This window comes from Patella vulgata, chromosome 5, assembly GCF_932274485.2.
Source record: "Patella vulgata chromosome 5, xgPatVulg1.2, whole genome shotgun sequence".
Lineage (NCBI taxonomy): Eukaryota > Metazoa > Mollusca > Gastropoda > Patellidae > Patella > Patella vulgata.
This window is the reverse complement of record NC_065883.2, coordinates 39,134,251-39,160,904: the sequence shown is the minus strand read 5'-3', so window position 1 is coordinate 39,160,904 and position 26,654 is coordinate 39,134,251. Positions and strand designations below refer to the sequence as shown.

General features: G+C 33.4%; 1 protein-coding gene across 1 annotated transcript in view; it reads left to right on the top strand.

The window, feature by feature from the left end:
- LOC126820649 (sodium/calcium exchanger 1) overlaps positions 1 to 26,654 on the top strand; it is a 145,690-nt gene that overhangs the window by 93,078 nt on the left and 25,958 nt on the right. The window contains exons 3-4 of the mRNA XM_050548728.2: positions 1,218 to 1,348; positions 10,975 to 11,074. Of these exons, the coding sequence (XP_050404685.1) occupies positions 1,218 to 1,348; positions 10,975 to 11,074 (231 nt within the window). The remainder of the gene's footprint in view (positions 1 to 1,217; positions 1,349 to 10,974; positions 11,075 to 26,654) is intronic.

Here is a 26,654-nt window from a genome sequence, read left to right as displayed (position 1 = left end):
CCTTGTTTCACTTTATTGATCCTTGTGAACACTCTAATGTCAAAAGTTATCATTCGATCTTTCTGAAAATTATATGCATTATTTAAATTCGTGAGTCGAAAAAGCCTATTGAATTTCAGCAATTTCCGTTTATTACGTCTAGAGTTATGGCCCTTGTTTCACTTTATTAAACCTTGTGAACACTCCAACGCCAAAAGTTATCACCCAATCTTTGTGAAATTGATATGCATTATTTAGATTACTGAAACAAAGAATCCCATTGAATTTCAGCAATTTCCGTTTAGTACGTCTAGAGTTATGGCCCTTGTTTCACTTTATTGATCCTTGTGAACGCTCTAATGCCAAAAGTTATCACCTGACCTTTGTGAAATTTATATGCATGATTTAAATTAGTGAAACGAAAAAGCCTATTGAATTTCAGCAATTTTCAATAATTACTTCTAGAGTTATTGCCCTTGTTTCACTTTGTTCAACCTTGTTAATGCTCGAATTATGAAAGTTATCATCCGATATGTATGAAATTTATATGCATCATTTGAATTTGTGAAACAGGTCTATTGAATTTCAGCAATTTAGTCAATAATTTCTAGAGTTGTGAACGTTTAAATGACAAAAGGGATCATGTGATCTGTATGAAATTTATATGCATTATTTAAATTAGTAAAACGAAAAAGCCTGTCAAATTTCAACAATTTCTGTAGATTACTTCCCGAGTTGAGACCCTTGTTTCATTTTGTAGAACCTTGTAAACCCTCAAACGACAAAATTTATAATCTGATCTGCATGGAATTGTCTTGTAAAGGCCCCCAATTACCTACAAAAGAATAGATATGTGACAACCCTTGTCGGCCGCTTGGACTATTTAGCTGCTGTGGGCGTATGTTTTGTTGCCTGACAACCTATCTTTTGTTAATATTTTGTCTGTAAATTTTGCCTAGCCTTCTTTGCCTCTTGTCATATTACAGCCATTTTATATTTCATTCTCTTCATTATAAAAAGTACCATATCAATCAAAGCAGGAATGTGGACGTATATTGCAGTGTTAGCGATGTTCTCGTTCTTTGCCTCAAACACATTAATATTTAGGATGCTGTACCAGTGTTCTTTATAATTTATCTTTCACCATTTCACATCGATATAATTTAATTTATTTAAATCTCATTATTTACAGATAATATTCATCCATTGTATTTGTTTGTTGTTTATTATTTTACCAGGTAAATCAAGTGATAAAGACTCTGGTGCAGAACTTGTACCTGAGGATGAAAAGTTAGCTGATTTAGCTAAGCCAAGATTAGGGGATATTGTAAAGATGACAGTACACATTACAGAAAGTGAGGAATTTAAGGTGAGTTTATTCTCGAATAAACTATGTCTCCGTTTATTCGAGAGATACTGAAAGCGAAACATAAGTGATAAGAATAGTTCAGAATGTTGAAAAATAGTTTATCATCTTTATAAAAAAATTATTTTTTAAAATCATTGATCAAAAGAGGCATTGCAGACCGCATGCACGTATTATCAGGCCTTGTTATTCGGAAAACTTGTGCAGATTTCGTGCCACTTAACCATACCCTGAAATAAGCGGCCGGATACGGACAATGTCCGGTCGAATTGACCCCTTTTCATCGATAGAATTGCCTTTCGTCCGGACATGATTGTCCAACCGAGTTTTTGTAAAACAAATTAAGTCAAAAATAATAATTTCCATATTTGAGTCGATTGTTAAATATTAAGACTCGAAAATCCAGACCCCAAAACGATGTATAAGTCATGTATTGGCAATAATATCATCGACCCGAGTCATAGCGAAAACCTCCATCCATTTATATGGTAAGTCAAAGCAGTATGGGTCATTCCATACCAACTGGACCAATGGTGGGAACATGCCCCCCCCCCTCCAAAAACATTATAAAAAATATATGTTGTAGTATATGGCCTTAACCTAACAAATTAGAAGTTTTACCTCTCTAGGTCAAAAACTCGCTGAGATGTGGCCATTTGAAATTAGGATGCTGAAACAGACCATAAATTCAGTAATTTTTATACGTCCGTCCATCTGTCGTTCCGTCTGTCCATCGTCCACAATTTCTTGTGAATGCTCTAACGCCAAAAGTTATCATCCAATTGTTTTAAAATTGATATATGTTGTTTACATTAGTGAGATGAAGAAGCCTATTTAATTTCAATAATTTCCGTTTATTACTTTTAGAGTTATGGCCCTTGTTTCACTTTGTTGAACCTTGTGAATGCTCTAATGTCAAAAGTTAACATACGATCTTTGTGAAATTTATATACATTATTTAGGTTACTGAAACGAAGAAGCCTATTGAATTTCAGCAATTTCCGTTTATTACGTCTAGAGTTATGGCCCTTGTTTCACTTTATTGATCCTTGTGAACACTCTAACACCAAAAGTTATCATTCGATCTTTCTGAAAATTATATGCATTATTTGAATTAGTGAGACGAAGAATACTATTGAATTTAAGCAATTTCTGTTTATTACGTCTAGAGTTATGGCCCTTGTTTCACTTTATTGAACCTTGTGAACGCTCTAACTCCAAAAGTTATCATCCGATCTTTCTGAAAATTATATGCATTATTTAAATTAGTGAATCGAAAAAGCCTATTGAATTTCAGTAATTTCCGTTTATTACGTCTAGAGTTATGGCCCTTGTTTCACTTTATTAAACCTTGTGAACACTCCAACGCCAAAAGTTATCACCCAATCTTTGTGAAATTTACATGCATTATTTAAATTCGTGAGTCGAAAAAGCCTATTGAATTTCAGCAATTTCCGTTTATTACGTCTAGAGTTATGGCCCTTGTTTCACTTTATTGAACCTTGTGAACGCTCCAACACCAAAAGTTATCATTCGATCTTTGTGAAATTTATATGCATTATTTAGATTATTGAAATGGAGAAGCCTATTGAATTTCAGCAATTTCCGTTTATTATGTGTAAGAGTTATGGCCCTTGTTTCACTTTATTGGTCCTTGTGAATGCTCTAACGCAAAAAGTTATCACCTGATCTTTGTGAAATTTATATACATGATTTAAATTAGTGAAACGAAAAAGCCTATTGAATTTAGGTGGGTTGGATGGCTGAATGGTTAGCGTGAGCGTGCTGTATCATAAAGTCTGTCATTGAGTCGACTGGCGTGGTTTCGAATCCCCGGTTGTACGTGACAAGGAGTAGGGTCGCCTGTCCAACCTCGTGGGTTTTCTCCGGGTCCTCCGGTTTCCTCCCACTGCTAAAGACCCCTACGCGCAAGCGAATTATGTAAATAAAATTAAACCATATGTTAGTCCCGAAATGACCTAGTTTGTGTCGAGTGGACGTTAAACCCCAGTTCTCTCTCTCTCTCCTATTGAATTTCAGTAATTTACAATAATTACTTCTAGAGTTATTGCCTTTGTTTCACTTTGTTAAACCTTGTTAATGCACGATTGATGATAGTTATCATCCGATATGTATGAAATTTATATGCATCATTTAAATTTGTGAAACAGGTCTATTGAATTTCAGCAATTTCCGTCAATAATTTCTAGAGTTATGGCGATTGTGAACGTTTGAATGACAAAAGTCATCATGTGATCTGTATGACATTTATATGCATTATTTAAATTAGTAAAACGAAAAAGCCTGTCAAATTTCAACAATTTCTGTAGATTACTTCAGAGTTGAGACCCTTGTTTCAGTTTGTAGAACCTTGTAAACCCTCAAACGACAAAATTTGTAATCTGATCTGTATGGAACTGTCTTGTTAATGCCCCCAATTACCTACAAAGGAATAAATATGCGACAACCCTTGACGACCACTCGGACGATTTAGCTGCTGTGGGCGTATGTTTTGTTGCCTGGCAACCTATCTTTTTTTAGGTTTTCAGGTGCTTTAAACTCAAATTTCTAATAGGATGATTAGAACTCTCTAACTTTGTAAACTAGAGTAAGACAAGTTTTAATGTACAATGTAGATGACACACTTAGCATCGCTCTCAATGTGCGACAAATACTTTTCGCGTCACCAGTAGTGATGTGCGGTTTTTATATTGCCGTCCCGTCCGTCCGTCCATCGTCCACAATTTCTTGTGAACGCTCCAACGCCAAAAGTTATCATCCAGTTGTTTTAAAATTGATATATGTTGTTTACATTAGTGAGATAAAGAAGCCTATTGAATTTCAATAATTTCCTTTTTATACGCCCACATGGAAATGTGGTCAGATATTGCCGTCGCCCCGGTCCGTCTTTCCATCGTCCACAATTTCTTGTGAACACTCTACAGACTACATTTATCAACCAATTGTTTTGAAATTGATATATGTTGTTTGCATTAGTGAGATGAAGAAGCCTATTTAATTTCAATAACTTCCGTTAATTTCTTCTGAAGTTATGGCCTTGTTTCACTTTGTTGCACCTTGTGAACGCTCTAACGACTAAGGTTATCAACCGATCTGTATGAAATTAATATGCATTATTTAAATTAGTAAAACAAAGAAGCCTATTGAATTTCAGCAATTTCTGTTGATTACATCTAGAGTTATGGCCCTTGTTTCACTTTGTTGAATCTCGTGAACGCTCTAATGACAAAAGTTATCAACCAATCTGTATGAAATTGATATGCATCATTTAAATTAGTGAAATGAAGACGCCTATTGAATGTCAGCAATTTCCGTTAATTTCTTCTGGAGTTATGGCGCTTGTTTCACTTTTTTGCACCTTGTGAACGACAAAAGTTATCAACCGATCTGTATGAAATTTATATGCATCATTTAAATTAGTAAAACAAAGAAGCCTATTGAATTTCAGCAATTTCTGTATATTACATCTAGATTTATAGCCCTTGTTTCACTTTGTTGAATCTCGTGAACGCTCTAATTAGGGCTGGACGATATTTTCGGTAATTCGATAAATCGTGATATTAAAATTTGAATTCTGATATTTTATAAACCACCTAAAAAATCGCGGTATAATGATATATCGTATTGTGTGTTTTTCTATCAATATACTGGTATTTTACACGATATAATCACAATATTATGTGCTGCATTTGGGATGGGATTGACATCGAACAATTTACGACATTACGTCACGATCGATGACTCCGTACTTGTCACTTGTTAATTGACAAGGCCTACTAAATCATGACTAGTCTAGTAGTTTTCTCGATTATTAAACTTGATAGATAAATTCATAATTGAAAAATTATTATTTAATTTATAGAGGCATTACCCTCTTGCCGTTGGAATTTGTCATTATAATGTCAAACCCGTCGCTAATGCTGTGCAACACTCGAATAACCAGCCAAGTAAGTCATGGCGTAATATCTTCTCTTCAAGGTCTTCGGTCGATTTATCATTGGCACTGTTGGGAAACAGTTGTTATCATTTAATGTACTGTATGATGCCGTTTGTTAGTTAACTATCATTTTGTGTGTGTGTTTAAGTGGGGGGGGGGGAGCAATTTTTAAACTGAAGCCGATTTAAATAAAAGTGAAATGTTATTTGTAAATAAAACTAAATTGCGTCTGGATATTCAACATTTATGGCTCTACTTTGGTTTTGATGAGAACGACGAAGCGCAAACGAAAGTTTTATGTAGATTTTGCAAGCGTCGTGTAGATGCAAAAGGCGGCAACACCAGCAACTTGTACGTTCATTTAAAAATACATCACCCAATTAAAAATACATCACCCAATTGAATATGCCGAACTTCAAGAGAGAATTAAAACCAACGAAAGACACTTACATAACCAAGGCATTCCTTCTACATCAAAACAGCAAAATACATCAGATACTGTTAGCAATCAGACAACCCACCAAAATGCAATACTGAACAGTATGAGCTATGAAAAATCGTCAAAAAGATGGGTTACTCTAACGAATGCTGTCACTCAATTTTTAGCCAAAGATATGCTTCCTTTCTACACTGTAGAAAAAGAAGGCTTTAATAGAATGTTAAAAGCTTTTGACAGTCGATATAATCTGCCAGGAGGAAAGTATTTTTCAAGTGCTATTCCTAAACTTTATCAGACAGTGCATGACCAAATATTAGAAGAAGTTTCAATGGCAAGTTTTTATGCAGGGACAACTGATCTATGGTCAAGTAAGGTAATGGAACCCTACATGAGGTACACGATTCACTATATTGACCAAGACTGAAATTTAATTACCCGACACCTCCAAACTATTTTTTCTTCCCGTCGATCATACAGGAGAAAATATTGCTCTTGGTCTGAAAGATACGCTAGACTCATGGGAACTGGACGAAGATAAGCAAATTTGTTTGACTACAGACAATGGTTCAAATATTGTGAAGGCCTGTGAACTGAACGACTGGAATCGCTTACAATGTTTCGGACACAGGCTACATTTAGCCGTCAATTGTGGCTTGAAAGATGACAGGGTAGACAGGGCCATAAAAGTTTGTAAGCGTGTTGTTAGTGCCTTTTCCTACAGTTCGAAGAAAAAACGTCAACTGAAAAAAGTGCAAACAGATATAGACCTTCCTACGCATTCGCTTATAACATCCTGCGACACTAGATGGGGTTCAACACAAAAAATGATTAAACGATTCCTTGAACAAGAAAATGCAATAAAACAGGTCCTTTTATCAGACAGAAAGAGCCTACAACCTTCATGGCAGGATTTGGATGTCCTTGAAGCGGTAAATAAAGCTGTGGAACCAATCATATATTTCACGGATGCCCTGAGTGGGGAAAATCATGTAAACATATCAATGGTGATGCCTGTACTACAGTTATTAAATGATGATATTTTGGGCCTAAGCCAGATGATGTGGCTTTAACAATTGAAATAAAATCCAAGATATTAAATTATCTTAACGACAAGTATTCAGATGAAAAATCGACTACCAGGTCTTTATTGAACATAGCTTCTTTTTTGGATCCCCGGTTCAAAAATAAGTTTTTGTCTTCTGCGGAAGACGAATCTACTCAAATTAAAATAAGCAGAGAATTAATTGATAACACCGACTCTGATATTGAACTGGGTGTATGTGACACTTCCTCAAGTGAATTACCTCCCTCTAAGAAAATCTGCCTCAGTACATTATTTAAAAGACACGATGACAATTTAAACAATGATATTCTACTCACAGAGTCAGAACTTATATCAAACGAGTTAAATCGCTATTTTGCTTTACCAAAAACTGACTATGACTATGAGTCTAATCCATTAGAATGGTGGAAACAAAATTGTTTACAATTTCCTAAAATGTCTCACCTTGTGAAAAAATATCTTTGCATACCTGCTACCAGTTGCCCTTCCGAGCGCTTGTTTAGCACTAGTGGGAACATTGTTTCTTGTAAGAGAACTTATTTAAATCCAGACAAAGTAAACCAACTTGTCTTTTTGGCAAGAAATTTGCAACTTTAAAATGTTAAAAAATGACCCTTGTCAAGTGCCATCTATTACTAGTCAACAACTTTTAAGTTAATTATATATTTGTTTTGATATGATATTCTTGTGAACCAGTAAAGGTTTTATAAATATAATTTTATTTCATTTAAAATTAAAGTTTTAAGTTTGTAAAATTGTATTCATTTATAATTAATGAGAATTAAGCGGAGAATTTATTGATATTACCGACTCTGATATTGAACTGGGTGTATGTGACACTTCCTCAAGTGAATTACCTCCCTCTAAGAAAATGTGCCTTGGTACATTATTTGAAAAACATGATGACAATTTAAACAATGATATTCACAGAGTCAGAACTCAGAGTCAGAACTTATATCAAACGAGTTAAATCGCTATTTAGCTTTACCAAAAGCTGACTATGAGTCTAATCCATTAGAATGGTGGAAACAAAATTGTTTACAATTTCGTAAAATGTCTCGCCTTGCGAAAAAATATATTTGCATACCTGCTACCAGTTGCCCCTCCGAGTGCTTGTTTAACACTAGTGGGAACATTGTTTGTAAGAGAACTTGTTTAAATCCAGACAAAGTAAACCAACTTGTCTTTTTGGCCAGAAATTTGCAACTTTAAAATGTTAAAAAATGACCCTTGTCAAGTGTCATCTATTACTCGTCAACAACTTTTAGGTTAATTATATATTTGTTTTGATATGATATTCTTGTGAACCAGTAAAGTTTTTATAAATATAGGATTATTTCATTTAAAATTAATGTTTTAAGTTTGTAAAATTGTATTCATTTATAATTAATGTTTTTTTGTTTGTAAAATAGTATTCATTTAATTGAGTAGTAAATGAAGGTTTCCACTTGTCTGTTATATATTTCACACAGTAAACCAGTTTATTATGTTTTATAAGTTTTTACTTATTGAAAATGTTTGGAGTTAAATTCAGCTTTAACTACTAAATGAAAGGTATCCAAAATTGTTGTCTTTAAATATAGTATCAACTTTGGTACTTCTTAACTAATATTTATACCAAAGATATGGTACAGTTTTTGTGATATTTTTGTTTTTAATTTATAAAGATATATTTAATGAAAATACATTTTTACATGAAAGATAAGTGACTTTGTCTTATTGAATTTTTAATATTAAATTGAAAGGGTGTTAGTGTAAAGTAAAATTGTGCAGAACTTAAGGGGTGGCGGGCAGCAATGTAATACTAAACTTGATGCTCAAAGGCTAAAGGTTTAATCTCAATCAACACAATGCACACCCCACCCCTCCCACCATAGTTGCTTTATTCTGATACAATTTTACAAACCTACACAGAATATGACTAATATGCCAGAGAATACCATAGGAAACTATACTCTAACACGGTTCTAGGACATCTCCCCCACCCCCTCCTCATTTGCCTAGCCAAAACCCTAACCCTTGAACTTAATTCTCGGTCTGTGCTTTTGAAACAGGGATAATGTACCCTAAGGGGAGATGGGGGAGGGAATGACCTGTTTTTAACACTTATATAATCACATCTTTTATAATAAAACTAAAATATCAGGATATTGTGATATATCGCAATATATCGTTAGCTTTTTATAATAAAACTAAAATATCGCGATATAGTGATATATTGTCGTTTTTTGGGGAAATATCGCGATATATGTCATTTTACCAATATCGTCCAGCTCTAATGACAACAGTTATCATCCGATCTGTTTGAAATTGATATGCATCATTTAAATTAGTGAAATGAAGAAGCCTATTGAATTTCAGCAATTTCCATTAATCACGCCGTGAGTTATGGCCCTTGTTTCACTTTGTTGTACCTTGTAAATGCTCTTACAACAAAAATTATTATCCAATCTGTATGAAATTTATATGCATCATTTAAATTAGTAAAACAAAGAAGCCTATTGAATTTCAGCAATATTCGTTAATTACATCTAGAGTTATGGCCCTTGTTTCACTTTGTTGAATGTTGTCAATGCTCTAATGACAACAGTTATCATCCGATCTGTTTGAAATTGATATGCATCATTTAAATCAGTGAAATGAAGAAGCCTATTGAATTTCAGCAATTTCCGTTAATCATGCCGTGAGTTATGGCCCTTGTTTCACTTTGTTGTACCTAGTGAAATGAAGAAGCCTATTGAATTTCAGCAATTTCCGTTAATCACGCCGTGAGTTATGGCCCTTGTTTCACTTTGTTGTACCTTGTAAATGCTCTAACGACAAAAGTTATTGTCCGATCTGTATGAAATTTATATGTATCATTTAAATTAGTAAAACGAACAAGCCTATTGAGTTTCAGTTATCACCTAAATTAGTGAAATGAAGACGAACAAGCCTATTGAATGTCAGCAATTTCCGTCAATTACGTCTAGAGTTATGGCCCTTGATTTACTTTGTTGAACTTTGTGAAATTATATGCATTATTTGAATTAGTAAAATTTGAACAATTTCTGTAGATTGCTTCCAGAGTTATGGCCCTTGTTTTCGTTTTTAGAACCTTGTGTACCTTCAAACAACGAAAATTATAATGTCATGTGTATGAAATTGTCTATTAAATTCTCCTAATTACCTACAAAAGAATAAATATGTGACAACCCCTGTCGGACGATTTAGCTGCTGTGGGCGTATGTTTTGTTGCCTGGCAACCTATCTTTATAATGTCTAGAGTTATGGCCCTTGTTTCACTTTGTTGAACCTCTTGAACACTCTAATTCCAAAAGTTAACATCCGATCTTTGTGAAATTTATACGCAATATTTAAATTAGGGAAACGAAGAATCCTATTGAATTTCAGCAATTTCCCTTTATTACTTCTAGAGTTATGGCCCTTGTTTCACTTTGTTTAACCTTGTGAACGCTCTAATCTCAAAAGTTATCATCCTATCTTTCTGAAATTTATATGCATTATTTAAATTAGTGAAACGAAGAAGCCTATTGAATTTCAGCAATTTCTGTGTATTACGTCTTAGAGTTATGGCCCTTATTTCACTTTATTGAACCTTGTGAACCCTTTAACGCCAAAAGTTATCATCCAATCTTTCTGAAATTTATATGCATTATTTAAATAAGTGAAGCGAAGAAGCTTATTGAATTTCAGCAATTTCTGTTTATTACGTCTTGAGTTATGGCCCTTTCAATACGGTAGTGAAATCTTCATTAAAGAAATAGACTTGATAATCAAGTCTGCTATATTAAATCACTAGTGTTAGAAAAAAATGGGGGGAAAGTCCACCCATTTTACCTTTCTGGAATTATATTTTTACCAGTAGTTATGGGAATTTTCAGCCCTGGTTTTTCAATATCAATGATATAAGTTTCTGAAATTTTTAGTGTGAGTTTATTGGGATAGTTAGAATTATTTAAGATTTGTTGGGTGGGGGGGGGGACAAACTTCTGGAACAATTCTTTTACAAAGTTCCAAAAATTGAAATAAACCTTTATAATAGCTTGTACGACAAAGCTACTGAGTACTGATGTTTCATTTCCAGGCAACCTATCTTCAATCTTTGAACTGGAATTAAATCATTTTAAGGTTGCTATGAGTAAGCTACTGTTATTTATTCTTTCCAGAATGTTGTTGATAAACTGTTGAAAAAGGCTAATGTGTCTCTTGTAGTTGGAACTTCTTCATGGAGGGAACAGTTTGTAGAGGCAATTACAGTTAGTGCAGGTAAGGTGCAGTAAATTAATGCATTACAGTCAATGTTTTTCATCCAATTTTCATACACTCATGATGTAAATTGTAATCACACTTTCCGCCCTTCACATTTTTCAAAATAAAACAATATACATGTAACGGAACGAATCAATGAATCCTGGCATCCTGCACGTTGTATTAGGCTAGTCCAGCTTGACCAATTTACGCTACACTTCTGTTATGTTTGTCTCCATTTTCTAGTGACTACAAAGACTGTTGGTTACTTCCCCGGCTATAATGTCATTCAACCTAGGGACGATATCGATATTGGCATTTTTTTCAACGATATAGTTAAATATCGCGATATTTAATAATAATTTCACTTTGCTATTGAATAAATTAAATATAAATGCGTAAACAATAAAGTGGGGGACCCCTAGGGACTACATCTTATCGTTAAATGCCATCCGGTGCGAATGTTCTTAAAGTGTGAATCCATTTGAATTCATTGGCTTTCCTTACGGCATCGTTTTTGCCGTTATCTGGGTCAGTCTTAAAAAGCTCTATAATTTTAATCATAACATTTCTACTTGTATGTCTATCTAAGTTGAAGTGTAGTGCGACCGGCTTTGGCCTGTTGTGTATAATAGCTGCATAGTGTTCCTTTATTCGTTTTGAAAAGACACGTTTGCTTTCTCCTACGTACGTATTGTTTTTTGGAGGAGCATGTTAATAGGTAGACTATATTTCTACTTAAACTATTATAGCCCGTGCGGCAGGAATATTTCTTGCCAGTTTTACCACTAATAAAGTAGATATTTTAGTCTAATTTGTAGCAGATATCACAGTCCTCCTTGATACATTTTTCGAATAGATTTTGAAACGTGACTCCGCTGGTTCGCGGGTCCCGTGGTGGATAGATGAATCTTGCTTTCATCAGCGTATCCTTCAAATTAGGATTCCTCCTAAATGCCGTGATTGGTTTGATGTTTGAGATGGAACGGCACATGTCCGATCCGGTTAATAGATGCCATTTCTCTTTTATGAGCATGCTAACTTGAACAGCAGTTGGATTATAATCCGAGATAAAAACGAGCAACTTTTATTTTTTTTAAAATGGTAGCCGTAGTCAGGCTTAACAGGTCTTTTCTGGCTAGAGAATTTGCCCTGTTCTTATTTTCCGACACTACTTTGTGTGGGTGGCCTCTTTTATGATAAAAATTGATAAGATTTTGGCTATGGCTTTCATAGTCTATTTTTAAGCAACATACTGTTGTATGTAGTAAAGCCGGAGTTAATTCTCAGCCTAAACTGTCTCGGTATCATTTGTTTATCGAGGCATGCCTGGTGGTAGTCTATTTGAATACCCAGGCGGCTAATTTTGCTGCTCAAGTTTCGGAGTGTTTTGTACTCCGGTGTAACTACTAAGGGCAGAACACATGCCATTTCTGATTGGCGGACTTTGCTCCGGTTTGATTTTCGGAGCTGAAGTCTACCCTGAGTCTTTTTGGTACGGAGGGAACTTCCCCTATGGTGATGTTAGACTCGGAATCCAGGATCTCGTTTAAAATCACTGATTTTAAAAAAATTCATAGTTTGGAATAGGTTGCTCCGCAGTTGGGTTGAAGTAAAAAATCTGTAAATAGGCGAACAGCCTTCCCAGATTTCTCTCAGCTACTAGTTTCGTTCTTATTCGAACTCTTCAGGCTTAAATGAGGATGTGCGGTGGCCCTCTATATATAGTGTCAGTTGGCACCGGAGCACATGTGATGTCACAGATGGACCGGAGTCGATATTTGGCACCGGAGTCGATTATTCCGAAAATTGTGCAAAGATATTCAGCTAAGAATTTGCCGTCATGATTATGCTTATTTGCATTGACTCGAGGCTCCTAACCCTTTTGATCTCTAAGTTTAAAGTTTCCTAAACTAACGAGGACTTAAAAATAACTCTATTAGGTTATGGGCGTGTATGCACTAATTTTTTATTAGTCAATGCAAATAAGCATAATCATGACGGCAAATTCTTAGCAGAATATCTTTGCACACTTTTCGGAATAATCGACTCCGGTGCCCACCGACACTATATATAGAGGGCCACCGCACATCCTCATTTAAGAACGAAACTAGTAGCTGAGAGAAATCTGGGAAGGCTGTTCGCCTATTTACAGATTTTTTACTAAATATAAATGCATTAAAGCTGACTAAAGTGTGAGTAAGAATTGTTGGTAAGAATTGCTTTATTCATACACTTTAAACTTTGTTTTTTTTATAATATAGATTTATTAAAATGAACAAAACAACATCCTTTTTGGATAAAAATGTTTTAATGCTTTTATAAGTTTTAAACACAATAACAGGAGACATTACTTATGCCTGTACATTCCTTGTACACATAATTAAACATTAGAACATACCAACTTTTTACCAAACTTGGTGATAAATAAAAGGACAGTTCATCTACCATTATGACTGGTATTTCAAGTTACTGGAAAGAAATACCAGCATATTCACCTTATCGGGTTTTAATCATGTTCATTTAAAGGTTACGATGTTTCCTGCGGTGCTGAAAAGCCTTTCAGAAGACACACTAGTTGCAGGAATACACAAGTATTTTCTTGCAATTTTGTTAAACCTTGTTAATGCTCGATTGATGAAAGTTATCATCCGATATGTATGAAATTTATATGCATTATTTAAATTAGTAAAACGAAAAAGCCTGTCAAATTTCAACAATTTCTGTGGATTACTTCCAGAGTTGAGAACCTTGTTTCAGTTTGTAGAACCTTGTAAACCCTAAAACGACAGAATTTATAATCTGATTTGTATGGAACTGTCTTGTAAAGACCCCCAATTACCTACATAGGAATAAATATTCGACAACCCTTGTCGACCGCTCGGACGATTTAGCTGCTGTAGGCGTATGTTTTGTTGACTGGCAACCTATCTTTTAAAAATATGACAACCTATTTATAGCTGGTAATTAGCCCCGGTAGTGGGAAATTTCAGGCTTTTAGTAGACCTAAGCTTAACATGTCATTGTAGTAACAACTGACAATTTATTGTCGACTAAAAACAAAGTAAAAGTAACGCTTACACGATGCAGTGGAAAATGGCTGCGGACACTGCGCAAGTGTTTTCAACATTTAACGATTCTCAAAACATTAGTTTTATTATAGTTTATTGCCGTCGGCTAATTTCCACTACTGTATAGTGTATTTATTATATATTTTTATGATAATTTTTTTCGATATTTGTAGTTTTTGGCGATATTCGATAAACCACTATATCGACGATTTTTGGCCACATGATATCGTAGTTGGGTCTGAAAATACCATATCGCGATAAATGACTATCTCGAGAATATCGTACAGCCCTACTTCAACCCTAAGGTCAATTTCTCAGTTCATTTAAATCCCAAATCTAATATACAGTCCATTACCAAACAAACTATGTCAGGAAGATAATATTTCCCAGACGGTTTTTAACATGGGCAATAGAGAATGTACTTAACTACTTCATACATACCTATAGACAGGCTTTTAATACAATCTGTAGTATAATGCAAACTGTCTCTTGTAATCACCTTACACACGGCGCCTCACCGCGTTCACAACAAATTTGAACAATGGCTAACAAATGTCAATTGAAGTAAATCGGACAATATTAATGTCATAATAAATAAAAGAAGAATATTGTAGAAATATATTTATTCAAATAAATTGACATTTCTATCAGAAATAGTAATGTTATTTCTGTAATTTTTATACACCCACATTTTCATGTGGGCGTATTATACCGTCGCCCCTGGACATCTGTCCATCCACAATTTGTGGACACTCTACAGGTCACAATTTTTATCCGAATTTGACGAAACTTAAAATATAGGTCTATTTCCCATTTGAATATCTGTTACTTTCGATATTGGCATGTATCAGACCATAATTTAATGAATTATGGCCTCTGATTATATGTAAAAATCGTGTTTTTAGCATGTGGTACCTCTAGAGGTCACAATTTTTATCTGATTTAAAAAAATGTTTGAATATATCACCGTTACAGTGTAAAATATGTAATACCAAGGTTGTGGACTCTCTGGAAGTCATATTTTTTAATCATACATTATGCAGAGCTAAATCTGCCTATTATTATAGGTCTTTCTTAGGCCTGAAATGTTATATAAACTATTAATTAGACATTTATGAACAAAACAAGACCATAATCAACCCTCGATGGCATTGGATACTCAAGATTTTAACTATAGATTAGAACGGTTCGCCATTTAAAAATTTAATTTAAAAATGGGAAAGAGAGGCTAAGTCTCAAATATATCAGTGCTCTGGTTACCACAATGCACACATATTGTCAAAATACAAACAGTGATAACTTGGGTCAGAATAAAGAAATTAAAATGAAATTTTCATTTTGCATTATCTATTATCGAACTATTATAGTAAGAATGATCAGCTCTTTAATTATCTAAATCTTAACTAATGTATCTTGAACCAATTTTGATGAAACTTAATTTATATCTTTATGTCCCAAATATTTTAGTCCATTTCGATATTCATGCATTTCAGACCATAACTTCTTGGATTATGGCCCCTGATTGTATGAAAAATTGCTTTTTTTTTTTTTTAGCTTGTTCCCTATGTATCTCTTGCAAAATGTGAGCGTATCTTGGCCGGCAACCGCTGGTTCCAAAAATACGAGGAAACGAAACAAAAACAAAAAATGATAATAATCCGAACAAATTTCAATAATATTTTGACCAAATCTCTCAATGAAATTACATTGAGATTTCAATGAAATTTTACTGGAATTTCATTGAAATTTTACTGGAATTTCATTGAAATTTTAACGAAATCCCATTACTATTTCATTGTCTTTATTAACATGCATTCTGAAAAAAAACCGCAAACAATTACAATATTATTCTTATTTATCCCACAAATTTCTGTATTCAGTCCTCAAAAGTTTTTTTCTTCTAGTGTAGTTCTTTAATATTCTTCTTCATAATAAAAATATATGGCCTGAAATTACACAATTAAAACAATATTTTAAAGATAGGCATGTGTCATGCATGCAGTGTGCTATATAGAGCAGACAGCAGTTTTAAAATTATCCTGTCAAAAACAAAGCAAACCTGTATAGTTTATCATACAGTTTGGAAACCCGGAATAAATGTGTATCGGCTGTCACTAGTGGCAGTAAGGCTGTGCAAAAATATCGATATAATCGATAATCGGTAGAAGTTATTTAGCGATACGATAATCGATATTGAAATTCAAATATCAATTATTGGTATATTTACCTTCTGACGGCAAGTTGCGGTCACTTTCACATGACTGAACTTGCCGTAGTCTGGCATAAGCAGACGAATGAATGAATACACAACGTCAACACAACTATTTCCCCCTCTGCTTACAAACTGCCACATTTTAAATATATATTATTGTAAAAAACTAAACTTTAAGATTAAATACATTATTTTAATATTTTCGTTGTTTTTGTTGTTATTACTAGTTGAAACTAAAATAGGTCACGCACTTTGTGAACAATGACAATCGCACGTGATATATAGTAAAATTAGAATTATCTCCCTTCTTTGTTCTTGGTTGATTTGTAGAGCAATCGTCTGCTTTCACGATAAAACTAATTGTATTATTAATGATCAATTCCGCTTTTATTACTAAATCATGTCAGATACAGCCCATACAAAACACGTTTTTGACTTCCAGGGAAAATATCTATATCTCTCGTAATTTCGTGGAAGAATTCTACTTTGGTTTTCATCTAAATTAACCAATCATAAAAATTCTACTTTAATGCCCGTAATTATTTTTTTATTGTCCAATCAATAGACGCCTTCTATTTTATTATTCTATTAGTAGTAACACTGTGTGATCGCCAGTCACTTGCAAAGAGAAACCATGTATTGTCTTTGTATTTATCGGAGATAAAAGAAGGTTCAAATGAATCAAGAACAGAACTTAGAATAATACTCAAGTTAGTCCTACATTTAGCAACTAATTATTTTACATTAATTGATTTTTTTTACGTACATCGGCACAATATTAGACTAGGATAATAACACTACTGTAACTCGATCAACACAAATAACAGGTCGGTAAAGTTCGGATTTTTCCGAAAAAAGATAATCGATTATTATCGATAATCGCTGACAAATTCTTGCCGATAATCGATATTGAAATTTCATATTGATTCCCAGCCTTAAGTGGCAGGCATTTACTTCTGAATACACAAGATTATAACACTGATAATTGTAAATATTGTAGTCTTACTCTTAAAAAAGTTTGGCTTTCTATAAATCGTTTTTATAAGCCCACATGGAAATGTGGACGTATGTTGCTGTCGCCCCTGTCCGTCCATCGTCCAAAAGTTATTATCTGATTGTTTTAAAATTGATATATAGAGAATCTCCTACCAGTCTTTTTATACGCCCACATTTTCATGTGGACGTATATTGTCGTCGCCCCTGTCCGTCCGTCCACAATTGTTTGTGAACAGTCTACAGGTCACAATTTTTATCCGATTTCAATGAAACTTGAAATATAGGTTTATCACCCTAAGATCTTGGTTCCTTTCGATATTGGCATCAATCGGACCGTAACTTCATGGATTATGGCCCCTGATTGTACGAAAAATCACGTTTTTGGCTTGTGAACACTGTAGAGGTCACAATTTTTATCCGATTTTGTTGAAACTTTATCATCATTCTTCTCAAAACTTTTTACAGATTTAAAATCGGATGAAATTTTTTTTTTTTATGGAGGCTCAAAGTTGCAATTTTTGACTTTTCGCGGAAGAAAGGTTTTTAAACGCCTTGAAAAAGTCATTTTTTGTGTTTTTTGCAATGTCATATTTCATTTCATAACAAACCTATCAAAAATGTAGATGTAAATTCATGAAATACAACTTTAAGGCTTATTATGTTCTGATTTTCACATTTTTGTAACAATTACTTGAAATTATGTGAACATGTCAAAAAGTTTGTGAATTTTTAAAAATACATACTGCAAATCTGCCATATATTATCAATTTTGGTTGTCATAGCGACCAAAATGGAAAAAATGGAAAAAAATGGGAAAAAATGCAATTTTCGACCATTTTCAACGCTATTTATCATAACCCAAAAGGTGGTCTCCACATTTTAAAGTAAGCAATTTAAAATATTTGAAACCCATGCAATATCAAATTATATGGATTGTGTAAGTTTGAGAAAAATATGAAGGAGTTCGAGTTGTTACCATAGCAACCACAGTTATTTTTTTTTCCAAAAAGCATTATTTTCCAATATTTATGACATCAATATTGATAATTGTATTATCTTAAACTCAGAAGCTATCAGGCAAGATTTTTAAAAATAAATAAATTCAAAATATTTTTATGTCTTCTCTCAACAGCAGGAAAGGGGTTCACTTTTGAAAAACATTCCTCAGTAGCAAATTGCCCATTTTGACTGTTATTACGACATAAATAAAATATGAAGGAATTGAGATATTGAAGTGAAATTTTGTTTACAAGTAAATGTGTTTGTGAATTTTTTAAAATCACATGTCTTTACTCTTGTATATTACTTAATATTTGGATGTTATAGTACCAGTAACCAAAACGAAAAACAAAGCAACAAAAATGCAATGTTTATACCATTTTCAATGGTGTTTACCATACTGAATTGCAAATGATCCCCAAATTTTAAGTATGATACCAGTAAGCAATTTAGCATATACTTATAACACATGTAATATAAAATATTATGAATTGTGTAATTTTAGGGAAATATTAAGGACTTTGGGCGGTTGCCATAGCAACTACATAATTTTAAAAATAACATAACTGTTGTTTCAATGTCATTATTGTTCTCAGCATTCGTTGCTTCATGTAGGCCTACATGTTACAAGAAGAATTCTACTTTGACATATTATTTTCTACTCAGTAGATAACAAAATTGACAATAAAAAGTTATTTTTGTGGTGCATAATTCTCAAAAAGTAGGCTATCGATAGGCTACGGTAGTGTTAAGGCCTTTTACTGAAAGCTACGACATTATGTGGTCAAAGATAATACGATGATTTGACTGAAAGAATTGTTTTGTTTTTACTTCACTTTTGAATTTTCATTACCGGCATTCATTCAAATCTTTCAAATCTATATGACTCCTCTTCCTTTTTATTTTGTACATTTTCATCAATGTGAATATCAAATCAACAAGGCTTTAAGGCCTTACGTTTGTCGGTAATTTGAATTTGTTTAACTGGCCAATAAATATAGAGCCCTTATAATTAGGTGTTAAATATATTTACCAAAAAAAACCCCAAAGAATTAAAATTATGATAATCAGTATGACAACTATATTATAATGCTAAATTATTTAATAAAATGTTTTGCGACAATTGGTCTACGTATCGACATGACTGACCTTCACCTAGGCCTAATTCTATGTCGGTTCCATCATCTCAACCTCAAACGAAAAATCCAGAATCTGAGCCATTTTTTAAATTATTCTTAGCTAGCGTTAATTCTTTTGTTGTTCCAGCTTTATTTGGGTATAATTCCCTTTTAAGTGGATAGAAATCGTATATTATCTGTATAAAAGTTAAGTTGTCTTCCCTCACAGCTGCGGAATGTAATCGTAACTCCGAGACCCTATGGGGCACCGTTTGTAAAATAATTATTTAATTTTTTTTATAGCAAAAAACATAAGATTTAACTCCGAATATATATATATTAGAACAAAAATGGCATATATGTAAATATCAAAAAATATTGTAGCTAAAAGTCAAGTTTTTGGTCTATGAAAAACTTTAAATGTTATATCTTGATTTCACGTCGCTTAGTTAAATATATAGCTAAATGTGCTGTTTTTCGTAGGTATAAAAACTAAATCACTGAAAAATCTAAAGTTAAATATTTAGCTAAATATATAAACATTTAGCTAAATATATAAACATTTAGCTAAATGTTTATATATTTAACTAAATATATTTATTTAGCTAAATGTTTATGTATTTAGCTAAATGTTTATATATTTAGCTAAATGTTTATATATAAACAGTTAACTAAATATATAAATATCATGCTAAATATATATGTTTAGCTAAATGTATAAATATTTAACTAAATATATATTTGTGGTCCCGCCAATATTTCTATTATCATAAGCGACACAAAAAACTGCGCATAAAATGATGATGTGTACCCGACACGTGAGCCTTGGCACAATAGGCCTACTATTATTATTATTATTATACAACACTTATATAGCGCTATCTTCCACATACGTGTTCAGGTGCGCTTTACAATAAATACATGTATAGAAAATCAGTAAAAAAATAATAATTATAGAAACAGTAAGAAAATCAGTAAAAAAAATAATAATAATTATAGAAACAGTAAGAAACTAAATATCTATAAAATCAGTACATAAATAAATATATAAATATCTAAAAAATACATATGGTTAAGATTTAAGACTAATTCAACAATTAAAAGCCTCTTGGAATAAGAAAGTTTTAAGTTTAGATTTAAAAGTTGTTAAAGAGGTACAACTGCGGATACTAAAAGGCAAGAGATTCCACTGCTTTGGTGCTTGAAACAAGAACGATCGCTCTCCATAACTTAAAAGGTTGACTCTTCTTTCCGTTAATAAAAAGTTGTCTCTGGATGACCGTAACGTTCGAGAAGGTTTATAAATATCCAAAAGACAGGACAAGTAAAAGGGCGCCATACCATTAAGACATTTAAAAGTCAATAAAAGTATTTTATATTTAATTCTAAAAACCATAGGCAACCAGTGCAGTTCAAATAAAATTGGGGTAATATGCTCATTATATTTCGTGCGTGTGATCAGTCTTGCTGCTGAATTCTGTACTTTTTGAAGTTTGTCAATAGTGCGACACGGAAGGCCAATCAATAAGGAGTTGCAACTGTCCAGTCTGGAGGTAATTAAAGTACTTATAAGTGTTTGTATTGCGTCAGTTGAAAGGTTATTGCAAATTTTACTAATATTACGTAGGTGATAATAACATAATTTACATACATTATTTACATGAGACTCTTAAGTTTAGGTGACTATCAAATATTACACCAATGTTTCTAGCAGTTTTTACTGGTCACACAGAAACGTCGCCGATAGAAATATCAATGTTATCTGAAATTTTTGTTTGAACTGTTGGTGAGCTAATTAAAAGATACTCGGTTTTATCATCGTTCAGCTTTAAAAGATTCTTTGACATCCATTGTCGTATTTCATTGATACAAGATTCTAAAATATACTTAGTTAAAACGAAGCCATCTTTAACAATTGGTTTGAACAAGATATACAACTGCGTATCATCTGCATAAAGATGATACTGGATATTATACTTTTTAATTATTTTACCCAAGGGCGAGGTATACAAGCTGAACAGAATTGGACCCAAAACAGAGCCCTGTGGGACACCGTATAAAAGGCCAACATCTTCAGATGATTTGCCACTGACAACAACAGATTGTTTTCTATCAGATAAATAAGATCTGAGAAGGTTGATTGCAGAGCCGGATATACCGAAATCAGATATTAAACGAGAAATTAGAATGCTATGATCGACGGTATCAAAGGCAGCTGACAGGTCTAACAATATAAGGAGAACACAAATTTTATGATTGTCTAGTGAATTTAGAATGTCATTTTGAACTCTGACAAGAGCAGTCTCTGTGCTGTGATGCTTACGATATGCACTTTGAAATACTTCAAGAGGCTGTTGTCAGAAATGTAAGTTTTTAATTGATAAGCTATGCATTTCTCAAGGATTTTAGAGATAAAGCTGATATTGGAAACTGGTCGATAGTTCCTGTAATGATTCGGGTCGAGAGTTGGCTTTTTGATTAATAGAACAATGATTGCGGTTTTGAAAACATCTGGAAAAATAGCACATTGGATTGCACAGTTGATCAAGTGAGTTACTGAAGGGAGTATACAGTCGAGGCATTCTTTTAGAAGCCAGGTAGGTAACGGATCAAGGGTGCAAGACTTTGAATTTGATGAACAGATTAACTTTTTAATTTCATGATCTGCAACAGGTGAAAAGGCTTCTAGATTACAGTTTACGTTAGACAGGACGGCTTTAGTTGTAGTGATGTCTGATGAAGATGACTTGTTCAAATCATTTCTGATTTTCGTAATTTTGGAAGAAAAGAAGTTAGCAAATCTATTAGATAAATCAGTTACATCATCAGTTGGAAGTTTTATGACACCATTATTGTGATCGAGTAGCGAGTTAACAACTTTATAAAGTTCTTTTTGTTTATTTTCACTGGATTCTATTTTATCTGAATAGAAATATCTTTTTGCTGATTCAATTTTTCTAACCACTACGAGTTTTGCTTTTTTAAATATTTCCCAATGAACATGTAGACCAGATTTTCGCCATGCCCGCTCTGCCTTGTTTTGTTCGATCTTTGAGAGATGGACATCCTCATTATACCATTCAGTTCCAGCACGAACCGTAACCGATTTGGTTTGTAATGGGAGAACAGTATCTATAATGTTTCGAAGAGCAGTGTTATAATGGATAGCTTTATCATTAATTTCATTATTTCACATATTCTGGATAATTCTGAATTTGTGATTTCCTGTTTCAGTGCATCCTTGTCTAAAGTTTTAAATCTTCTAAAACATATATTTCTACGAATGGGTAAAGGTTTTCCGATTTCGAGATCAAAGATTACGCAATAATGGTCTGATACCAACTTATCAGAGACAGTGATATTTGTAGGTGAGAATTCATTCTCTCTTGTAATAACTAGATCTAGAATATGGCCACGAATATGGGTAGGATCAACAATATGTTGATGTAGAGAATACAGCTGTAGCAGATTACTAAAACGGTTCGCAGAAAAGTTTTTAGGGTCGTCAACGTGGCAGTTAAAGTCGCCAACAATTAATAATTCTTGACCGGATGCGGCAAGATTATTTAATAAAGACGCGAACTCGTCAAGAAAACATGGAAATTTTTTCTCATTTGGTGCTCGATATAGAACAATAATTCTGATTTTCTTAGTCTGAGTACTAAAAATACAATCAATATATTCGAACGATTGAAAACTGACATGATGTTTAAGGGTAACATTTAATGACGATTTAAATATAAGGGCAACACCTCCTCCACGCGAGGATCTTGAAACATGTTGTATAGAATAGCTGGGAAAAGGGCAGAAATCGTTGAAGAATCACCATCGGAACTAAGCCAAGTCTCAGTGATCCCACATATATCGAAATCATTTTTGTATATGTAATCATTTATGAGAGTAGTTTTATTTCTCACCGAGCGGGCGTTGATAAGACATACTTGTAGATTTGTATTTGGTCGGATGACCTGAGTGTGCTGTTTAGGTAGTTTTGCTAAATTATCAAAATTAATTTTTTGCTCATAAGTTTTATGCTGACTTTGAGGGCTATCACTAATTCTAACTTCAATTTTCTTTCGCCGATGTTTTCCAGCTGAACAGCCCCGTCTTGTGGTTTTCCGTTTTACAATGTGCTTAGTTATATTTTCCAAATATTTAAGATCATCTTCTGATAAAATACTAGTATTTTGTCTTGAAATCAACTGATCTTTAATGAAAGTATAAGTCTCAGTGAAAGATGTTGAGGTGTGATCACTGCAGCTTGTGAGCATAGTTTGACAGCAATACAATACAAGTTGGACAAACCTGGCTAATTTGATCAGTGTCATGCTCCAATGACCACTATTAAACAGATGAATTTGGATGAGGGTAGATTCAAATTGATGATATTTTCATAAAATTAAAATATAATACCATAAAAACTCCAGCTACAGATTCGCTATAACTGCACTGATGCACAATTTAAAAATTATGATTGAAAAAAGACTATGAAACAAGTAATTTGCAGAAAAACTGTAGAGCTAACAAGGAGCAGCCATGAGCGCTTCACTTGGTTCTCACGGGTGTAAGAACTAAGCTGAGCGTTCAGGTACCCGTGTTGATATTTTCTGGTTTCAATTCCAATTTGTGTGCAGAGTAAATGCTTTAAATTAAGCATGAATAATTCACTGAAAGGCGAATTTTTTATTCCAGAACATTGAAATACTCGTCAATGCTACGGAATATTTCAATTATTGTTGACAAACATTTGGTGTTAAATGAAAAGACGTGTTGTGTTGTAGCTGGCCTAAAATTTCCATTCAGTGTAGAAGCGCGGGAATATGTGTCACGTGATGTCAACACAGTCGCCCTTGCAAAAGGCGTGAAAATAAATGGAATTATCTATTTTTGGGCAAGTCCTTTATTCATATAACATAACGCTTACTTCATAAATGAACATTCAGTTGCATTTCGACGTAATTTACCGCGAGTATGGGTCTTGGGAACTTGAAATACAGTTTTTCTTCGCCGTGTCTTATGACGTCATAACACGAAACACTGCGAGGTTTATTCGTTCACAAAATGTCACGTTGTATACCATTTTCAAGTGCTCGGCGGCAGCACTTAACATGTTCTGATTTTATCGATTTTAGTAGCATTTGAACGGCAATAAAACAAACTTTTGATCGGTCGGTTATGGAATCTTGACAAATTGCCTCATAAAAAGTGTGCGTGAATTGTTTTTTCAACTTACAAAAAATACATGGTATTTTGAAATGCCAACATTCCATAACCGACCGATCGAAAGATCGTTCAATTATCTTTCTAATGGTATGAAAATGAAAAAAATATATTAATAATAAGAACTGCCGCCGAGCACTTGAAGTTGGGTACCCCCGTTTCCAAATGTGACAAAAAATTTTACCGTAACATCAAAACACGCAAAATTGACGTTTTTCAACTTACGTTTATGAAATTAATAAGAAGAATAGATATATAAAAATTATATTAAACAAAAGAATAAGATATCGGCATTCAAAATCTGTTTTAAAGATTAAACAAGATTAAATAGTGACTGTGTGATGTTAAGTTTAAAAAGGGTTAAAAATCAGGAAAAAACGACTTTCTTCCAACGCGAGCAATGGGAGTTGTGACACCTACTTGAACAGCTAAATCCATGATATTAAATGTTTTGTATACTAAACGTAAGCATGGAGCATAACTTTATAAAAACCGAACAAATTCTAATAATTTTCTGATAATTACTTAATGAGTTGTTACTTTTAATCAGATTTTAGTGTATTATAAAAGTTTCATTACTGAAAAAAGTAAAAATATGCGACAACTATTGTTGACTGCCTGAATGTAGGCATATGTTTTGTTGCCTGGCAACCTATCTTCTAATTGAATTTGGCATGGATGTATTTCTACGCTTTATGTGGCTATCTTTTTCTAATGTGATGTGAAGTATTGGACAATGAGAGGATGAACCCTACCGATATTTCCCAGTTCTCTGTCCATCTCTTGCAAAATGTGACATGTAACTAGTATGGCAACTGGTTGTTCAAATTTGGTGTGAGGTATATTGTTCATGAGAGGACAAACCCTACTGATATTGAACAATTTGCAACATCCGGTTCTGGAGTTAACCTTTTTTGCCGAAATCCTGAATGTGATAGAGGCTACAGTTTTTAACGGATATATTTCAAATTTAGAAATTAGTGTGAAGCATCGGGACAATAATAATAATAATAATAATAATCATTTTGTATAGCGCTGAGTGCTCCAGCTAACAGCTGCTCCGCGGCGCTTTTCACAATTAAAATATTACATATAATATAAAACAAATAGTTCCATAACATTAAAATGTCAACATGTTCATAGTTTAAAAGCACGTTTAAAAAGTTCGGTTTTAAGATTTTTTTTAAAAACAGCAACGTTAGTAGAGTCTTTTACATGTCTAGGTAATTCATTCCACACGTTAGCAGAGGCGTAAACAAAAGCCCGTTCACCAGTTTTAGTTTTTACTGTAGGAACATGAAGTAAGTTTTTATCAGCAGAGCGTAGGTTCCTGCTTGGTTTATACGGGGTTAAAAGTTCATTAAGATGTTGTGGGGAACAGTTATTATTTAGACAATTAAAAGTTAAAAGACTGATCTTAAAATTAATTCGTTGATAAACTGGTAGCCAATGAAGATTTTGGAGTACTGGAGTAATGTGTTCAGATTGTTTAGTTAGAGAAACGATACGTGCAGCTTTGTTCTGAATTTTCTGGAGTCTGTTTATATCTGATGCTGGTAATTGGTATAGAAGCGAATTGCAGTAATCTAGTTTGGAGAGAACGAAAGCGTTAGTTAACATTTTAGCGATATTTGACGTTATAAATGGTCGAAGTTTACCAATGTTGTAAAGATGAAGATTTAATGATTTGCAGGTAGTAGAGATGTGACTTTTCATTTTAAGATCGTGATCAAAGTAAACTCCCAAGATTTTTAACTGATTGAGAGGATGTTATTGTTGAATCACCGATTTTAACGGATTGAGAAAGAGATTTTCTGTTGATTAAGATGACCTCTGTCTTATCATCATTTAATTTTAGGAAATTAAGATTCATCCAATTTTTTATGTCATCTATACAAGCCTCAAGTTTACAGATTTCGGTGGAGTCACTCGGTGGTTTCAAAGCAAGATACAGTTGTGTGTCGTCAGCATAAAGATGAAAG